The sequence below is a fragment of the Pezoporus wallicus genome, unplaced genomic scaffold (genome assembly GCF_028554395.1).
Source record: "Pezoporus wallicus isolate ANWC-B61680 ecotype Strahan unplaced genomic scaffold, APGP_CSIRO_Pwel_v1 contig_7379, whole genome shotgun sequence".
In the NCBI taxonomy this organism is placed as follows: domain Eukaryota; kingdom Metazoa; phylum Chordata; class Aves; order Psittaciformes; family Psittacidae; genus Pezoporus; species Pezoporus wallicus.
The window spans coordinates 478,741-486,725 of NW_026642884.1; the positions used below are offsets into that span (position 1 = coordinate 478,741).

The 7,985-nt window shown below is 36.9% G+C and overlaps 1 protein-coding gene across 4 annotated transcripts in view; it reads left to right on the forward strand.

Moving 5' to 3' along the window:
- The window catches only part of EXOC5 (exocyst complex component 5), a 210,129-nt gene extending 202,524 nt beyond the window's left edge, over positions 1–7,605 (forward strand). For all 4 annotated transcript variants that reach the window (XM_057433050.1, XM_057433049.1, XM_057433048.1 and 1 more), the window contains 6 exons: positions 407–515; positions 1,232–1,352; positions 2,114–2,200; positions 4,789–4,897; positions 5,838–6,053; positions 6,510–7,605. In XM_057433050.1, coding sequence (XP_057289033.1) covers positions 407–515; positions 1,232–1,352; positions 2,114–2,200; positions 4,789–4,897; positions 5,838–6,053; positions 6,510–6,698 — 831 coding nt within the window. In that variant the 3' untranslated portion in view covers positions 6,699–7,605. The remainder of the gene's footprint in view (positions 1–406; positions 516–1,231; positions 1,353–2,113; positions 2,201–4,788; positions 4,898–5,837; positions 6,054–6,509) is intronic.
- Positions 7,606–7,985: the final 380 nt, after the last annotated feature.

Consider the following 7,985-nt stretch of genomic DNA (forward strand, 5'->3'; position numbering starts at 1 on the left):
AAAGGCAGGGTATGGATGGAGTCATCTTTTCTACCTATGTTTTTCTAGTATACAGTGGCATGCAGTTTAGGTAATACCTGAGATTCTCTCTGGATAGTTGTGTTTTAAGAACTATTAATTAATATTTTCCTTCATTATTACTGTTGTCATTATTAGAAACTCTATACTTCTACTTTTTATAGCATCCTGTGGCATGTTAGCTTCAGTTTATTTGATCTTGTTGAAGGTTTTAATGATGCTAAAGGCTGAACACTAAAGGCTATGAATATTTTTCATTTAGAATAAAATACCAATTATTCTGGAATACTTGTTACATTTTCAGCTTATCCCCTGTGCAATATTGGATAAACTTTCAAATGTATGTAGAACTGACCTTTAGGATAAACTTTTTTCTTTTTCTTTAAAGCTCTCTGATCCATCTGACTTGCCGAAGAATGCTTTCAGAATTTTTTCTATGCTTGTAGATTTTTTATGTACTGAACACATTGATTATGCTTTAGAAACAGGCCTCGCTGGTGAGTATAGTATTTTCTGAGAATTTCATCTCATTGGCCTTTTTGTGTAGATGATCTTTGCAGGTCTTTGCTGTGCCTTATTGATTGGCCTTGTTCAGAATGTATTGGTTAAATGAAATCTGTTTTATGTGTTTGGGAGTCGGCATTTAACATCTTCTAAAGTGCAACTTCTATTTGGGGAATAGAAAACAGCATGCTTCCATCTGTGTATCAAAAACATTTGTATCACAGAAATTGGAACATCAGCACTTCGTACCTCTTTTAATTGTTCTCTGTGCCATGGCAGGAGAATGTTTTTGTATTAAAGGCATAGTGTCCTATATTTTGTAAGAATTTCATGCTTGTTTGGATACCTGTGCATTTTCAAGAGTGATAGTAAATAAGAAAATTGCTTGTATTAAGGAAGTTAAAATCTTGACAGTGAGAACCTAGCTTTCCTACATGAAAGCATAAAACTCATGTACTGAATAAATATTTAAATTGTCTGTTCCATTTTGCTGTTGGAAATTTTAAAAAGCAACATATTTCTGTGCTTATGGTTGTTACCTCATATAGCTATGATAAGTATTCTATATATGGCACCATGGTAAATTTTTGAAACTCTAAGCCTGTGATTTAAGCAGTCATGGAAAAATTCTGCATATTTAAAAAAATCATCATACTAATTATAAGAACTGCATATCGTTACAATCCTCATGAAACCTTCTTTGCTATAGGCATTCCCTCTTCTGATTCAAAGAACGCAAATCTTTATTTCTTGGATGTTGTCCACCAGGCCAATACTATTTTCCATTTATTTGACAAGCAATTCAATGATCATCTGATGCCATTGATCAGGTACCTTTATTTTGATTAGCATTTTTTTTTTGTAAATGGTCATTTTTGGTGAAGAAAGCAATTTGTTTCATGCTTCATCTCTATTAAGAGGAGTTTATTCTTGGAGTGGTTCAGCTTGATGATGAGGCAAGATAAAATGCTATAACAAAAGAGGGAAGAAGGGAAGTTAAATGAATTGGTTCCTTGGAAAACTAATGGGAGAGAGGGAACTCAAGAGTATTCATAGGAAGGAGAGACAAGTTGCTCCTGAAAGACCTCACAGGTGTGTTACAGGCCAGGACTAGAGGGGGTTTGTAGATGTGCTTTGGGTTGAGCTGGTGATATTGAGGCTGCTGAGACTTCTAGGGGCACCTTGCAGCATCTGCGGAGGGAGCAGCTGGCCATGCCCCAGGAGCTACATGAACTGTGTGGAAGCTGCATGTTATTGGGACCCCATTTTTGGATACACTTGAGGTAGAGCACACTGATGTACTCTAACCTAGTGTGTGTGAAAATCTGGGTTTGCTTGCTCACTTGCCAGGGATGGCAACAGCTGAGAGGCGCACTGCTCAGTAGACACAATGCTGCCTGGAGCATGTTACAGTGCGGTCCATCGGCACTCACAAACCCAGCTAGCTACACTTGAAATAGCACTTTCTGATGGGATGGTGAATCTTCACAAAATCCTATTCTGAGTAGCAGACTCAGCAGACAAACCTTAATTTTATTTTATTTTTTCTATTTTAACATTGTCACATACCCAATCCTCTGTACTGTTGCAGTTCTTCTCCTAAATTATCTGAATGTCTTCAGAAGAAAAAGGATATCATTGAACAAATGGAAGTGAAGCTGGATATGGGCATTGATAGGCAAGTAGGGATTTAAACTTCCTGTTAATTATTCTTGTAAAATTCTTGTGATGTATGTTAGTTTTCCTTTTAAGGTAGTAGTATTTCTAAACACAATTGTTGTGGGTTTTTTTTTTAATTTTATTTTTTCTATTTTTTTAATCTATAAGTATGCATTATTGTGCATAGGAAACTTAGATTTTTGTTTAGAGGGTCATGGCAGGTTTTCTGCAATACTCCTGGAAGGTCATTAAAGGATTTTGGTAGAAAGAGTGCAATAATTCAGTTTTACCCTATTGTCTCAGACTACTTTTTTCTACTTTGAAGCAGGAAGGAATGATGATTGAAATAGGCTAAAGACTTTCCATTAGGAGAAAAGTATGACAAAAACAGGTTAGATGATTTGCTTGAGTTTGTGCAGTGCTATGGATTAGACCTAGTCAGAGAAGTCTGTGGACCTGGAATAATTTTGATCTTGACATTGACTTGCTTTGACGCACTTAATTCTTTTCTATTTATTTATTTATTTCTACATTTCTCCCCCAAAATAAAAATTGTAAAATAAAATCATAGCTGTTTTGCAGCAGAGGAAAATAACAAACTAGTATGTTTAATATTAGGAAATGGAGCTGTTCCACAATGCATTTTGGTCTGGGGAGAATGTAATGTTCCTATATTTAAAGGTGGCATTAGTCAACCTAGAACACGTTATCTAAACTTTCTGTGCCTGTTTTCTCTCTGCAGTAACAGAAATAAGCCATCCTGAGGGTAACAGGGGCTACTCTGGAAAACTTTATTGAGGTTTTTGTGAGGATCACACCATATTGGTGAGGGATGAGAACAGGAATACTGTATAGGAAAAACAAGCACCGCATTTGTGTCCTACTGGGATAGAGAAAGATTTGATATATTATTTTCACCTGCATTTTCTGTCGGTGAAAAGGAAAGATGGAGATAAAAAATGTGTAAGTGGCAATTGAGATTTTAGCTGTTCCTGCTGGAAGTGACTCTATAGAGGTTTACACACAGATTTGAAGTACTTGAACTGTTGAGGCTATAAGCTCAGATCCAGACAGACATAGGTCAGTCATCAACATTAGAGTAGTTTGTTACTGTTTGTATAAAATAATTAATCTCTTAAAAGTGATAGTAAGATTTAGGAGAACAATTCGCTGCTGGAAAAAGGTACGTTCAGGTATTTGTGCATGGAGACTTAAAAAACAACAAACTTGTGCTTTGGAGCATATATGAGAGATTAGTTTTGAAACATGTAAAATGTTTGTGGGCCTGCTAACATGCTGCTTTAAGGTGCCACTGCTGTTAAAAAACGATTGTCTTGCTTAAAGGAATGATTGAATTTAAAAGATAAAAGCAAATTTGTAACAGCAACAGTAGCCAGTCTGAAAAGGCCCAATAGCAGCTTCTTGAATGCCATTCAGAACAATTGTGTACCGCTATAAAAGCGATTTGTTAGCCGAACAAAATTAGTTCAGCTGTCTTTCTTTCAGTGTGTGTTCTCTGTAAATAGCCTTCTAGGAGTATTTATTTAAAATGGAAATTGAAGAGAATACAAGATAGAATTTCTTTAAATTTCTATCTGTTTCTGGATTGCTTGAATGAAGTACACCTAAAATGCAAGTCTGAGCTCTATGCATAGAAAAAGGGAGTTTATTTCCTTTGGATACATATATGCTTCTGTCCTTCACCCCTACTCAGATATGTATGTTTTAATCCCTTTCACCCCAGCTGGAATCCTTCAGGGCCTATGATGGCCTTGACTGTTTCCTTCGGGAAGACTGGAAGGTTGAGAGAGTAAAGAAAATGGGAGGAAAAAGAAGAGACAGAGGGAGGTTCCTCTCAGGGGTGCTTTGCTGTTTGACCTTTGGTTTGGACTTGAAGTAAACGAGGGCCTTGACCTTAGATAAGGTTCCAGAAAGATCAATCCTGTAGGGCAGAAATGAATGACATTATAAAACTCTATTAGATTTCTGAGAACAAGAGAAAACGCTAGGCTCCGGCAGAGAGGTTTTTCCTCTCTCTCCCTCCTGCCTTCATTTTCCAAGTGTTTTTTGATGCTTGCTTCTGAGTAATACGCAATTTGATCTAATTCTGCTAAACACTTTGGAATGCTTCCTTTGGCTTTCTGTTTCCCTCTATATTGAAGAATGGTATTCAGTCTCTCTGAAGAGCTTGATTTGAACTGATTACCTTACAGTTAATATGTCCCCTTTAAAACCTGCTGGCCAGCATGCTGTATGCTCTGCTCCAAGAACTTGGAGGAAAGAGTTTCTAGGGTTGTTGGGGTGGGTTTTTTGCTGATTCTCCTTTTTCTAACTTATGTAAATTGAAGTGTATCTTCTCTGAGAAGAGTGCTTATGTGTTTGTACATCTGTTAAATTAAGTGTTTCCTTTGACATGGCCTAGCACTGCTTGCTTCATATAATAATTTAGTGTGTTTTCTGTAGATTACTCAAATATTGGGCAGTTGGGTTTATGGTTTATGCTGCTTACTTTTATATAGAATCATATTAGTATATATATATAAATATAAAAATCACAGAAATCAAGATGTTCCCTTCGAAACCCAACCTGTATTTGTAACTTTAAAGGACACTGAATTGTATGATTGGACAGATGAAACACATCTTGGCTGCAGAGCAAAAGAAGACAGATTTTAAACCAGAAGACGAAAACAATGTTTTGATTCAATATACTAATGTAAGTAAGCTAAATCCAAGCTCATCAGTATAGCTTCAAATGCTCATGAGTGTTAACTGGGTACAAGATGTTTCTTATCAAACACACATGGACTTAGCTGTTCCGTTTTGCACTAACAGTCAAAGCTCTGTTTTGGACTACTTTCTCAATCTGAAAAGCACATTAGCAGTTTTCTGTCTCATGTCAGGCACTGTCACATTCTTTCACCTCACGAGGCACAGATTTAGAACGAGGTTTTTAGCTGATAATTACCTTTAAGCTATCAGTTTCAGAAAATCAATTATCAGGTACTCTCTAGTTGCTGGCCACTTTTCTCCCTAGGATGGCATGGGCATGACAGAGCGTCATGGGTATGGCATGAACATTCTTTGCTGCAGAAAAGATCTCTCACCAAATGTCTGAATCTCAGGCTGTGGGCTACTGAGAAGCTGTAGTGCTAGGTTATGCTAAACTCTTGTTAGGGAATGATTCAGAGAGGAGTGGAGAAGAAGCTACAGTCAGTGGGAAGAAGTGAGAGCATTGCCTCAAAGCCTGCAGCTAGGTGGGAATGGGAGAAGTGGATATAGAGTCTGGTACTGTGTCAGAAGGGTGATGATGCCTGTATGGCTGTTTATTTCAGGTTAGAATTGCAGCTGACAAGGTTTTTAATCACTTCCTCCTCCTCCCCACCCCTTGGTTGATCTTTTTCTGAATTGGTATGAACTGTAACTTAAGTGAATATTGTCTTGCATCTGTCTCTGTACTTGCATTTTTAAGTCTTCGTGTGGTAAACAAAGTGTTCAAAAATTATTAATTGGAAAATGACTGATTTCAGTTATGTCTTGTGGGAAGTTTGAAGACTTAGTGGCTGATGTTCACCTTATGATGTGGAAGCCACTCTGAGAAGATCAGGTTTCTAGAAAGTAAGTTACCTAATTTATTTTTCTTTTTTCCTGTTTAGGCTTGTGTTAAAGTCTGTGGCTATGTTAGAAAGCAGGTGGAAAAAATTAGAAATTCTATGGATGGCAAGAATGTGGACACAGTTTTAATGGAGCTTGGAGTTCGTTTTCATCGACTTATTTATGAACACCTACAGCAATATTCCTACAGTTGCATGGGAGGCATGTTAGCTATATGCGATGTGGCTGAATATAGGAAGTGTGCCAAAGACTTCAAGGTAAGTGTGTACAGGTTGGTGATGTACAGCCATGTCGAAATCAGTAGCAGGACTCTGTTTTTAATCAAATAGGGTTTTTTTCATAAAAATAGTTTGTTTCTGTTTGAACATCGCCATTCTGCGTACTGATTTTACATATTCTACTATACCAGCAGGTCTGTATCATGCCCAAAGAGCAGTTTCCTGGTAGCATTTTATTGCTTGCAGGCTATATGTGTATACTGAAGAAGTATTGAGTTTGCATTATTAAGCGTTCTATGTATAACTTTGCCTGCATGTGTATCTCCCTACAGATGTATATGTGCATGTATTTATATATAAATTTAAGTACATGAGAGAATGACGGATGTAAATCTTCCATCAGGAGGAAGTATTTTGAAGATCTAGATGGACCTTTTATAAGACTTCAAGCAAGTCCAACTCTTAATATGTTTCTTTCTTTTCTCTTAACCACAGATTGCGCTGGTGTTACAACTCTTTGATACCTTGCATGCACTTTGCAATCTTCTGGTTGTAGCCCCAGATAATTTAAAGCAAGTTTGCTCAGGAGAACAACTTGCTAATTTGGACAAGAACATCCTTCACTCCTTTGTTCAGCTGCGTCTTGATTATAGGTCTGCTCGTCTTGCTCGTCACTTCAGCTGAGAGTGTGGAAGGAAGTGCTGTACCTTTGGGCAGGCCTCAATTGTTAGAAAGTGCAGGGAATTGTTTCTTATCAAACCATGATTGTAAATTCTGTTGGGATGATGACTGTTCAGAATAAAGCAGCAGCCATATTTAAACATGACTATGTAGAAGGTGAGCAGATAAAAATCTGAATATTTCATGTAAGCTAAAGTTCTCCCAGTGAAGAATTTTGCAAATCCACTTGCTACTGATTCTTTTTATTTTTTTTTCTTTATTAGAAACATGTCAGTGTAGGAAAGCAAGTCGTGCATTGAAAGAATGTTATTCTTCAGTATTGAATTATCAGATGTTTGTTAGACTTGAACTACAGAGATAGTGTAGGTAATGGACTACATAGAATAGACCAGTGTAAAAACATTCTTCATCAATTTTAATGACTTGGAACTCAGCACAGCTAATCATAATCAAATTATTTTTGATTGGTGTTTCTAAGTCATTTTTTTTCGTTTAAAACGTTATCCTGCTCAATGTAATTTCTTGCTCTAATTAATTAGCTTGGAATTTCCTTGAGATGTAGGAGTAAAAGCACCACTAACCCAGAAAGATGTAATTTATTCATTGTGTAGCATTCTAAACAAAACTGAAGTGGTGGAAAGTTTTGGGAGGGAGGGGAATTGATTCTTTGACTTTTTTTGTACCTTATAGTTAAGGGCCCACCTGAATGTATTGACATTGTATAATCTGACATTACTGTTTGTTTGATACTGGTACACTGAATTTTATATATGCTCTTGAAGTAAATGCAGCTGCCTTGCCTAAAGCATTGTTATTACAAGGTGAAGGTGCCCATTGCTGGATTAATGTCAGAACTTTCTCCTGTCTCTCATTTTGTATGTAAATAAATTCAAATTATAAAGAAGTGAAAGGGTGAAATGTAGCCCAGCTTTTAATTTCTGGGAGGAATGGACAGTGGCTCTAGGAAAAAAATGAGTTAAAAATTCCTGTGCTCAAGATAATTGATCCTCAGTGCCTGAGCAATATAAAATGTTGAAGTGTGCGAAAGCATCTTTTCCACTGGTCATAATTTTAATATTGGAGACAGGCTACTTTCATTTCTGTTGTACTCCAGTGTTTATTCAAGGTGTTTCTGAGATGGCCCCATAGAGTGCATTGAAACATCAGTAATGTTTGAAACATCAGCTGTAGCTTTTCCACAAGCACTTGAAAATTGTAAACAGACCTTTGTTCAGAGGGAGCTCTTGCGGAAAACAGCTTAGAACTGCTGTGGTTTGTATCTTTAATCTG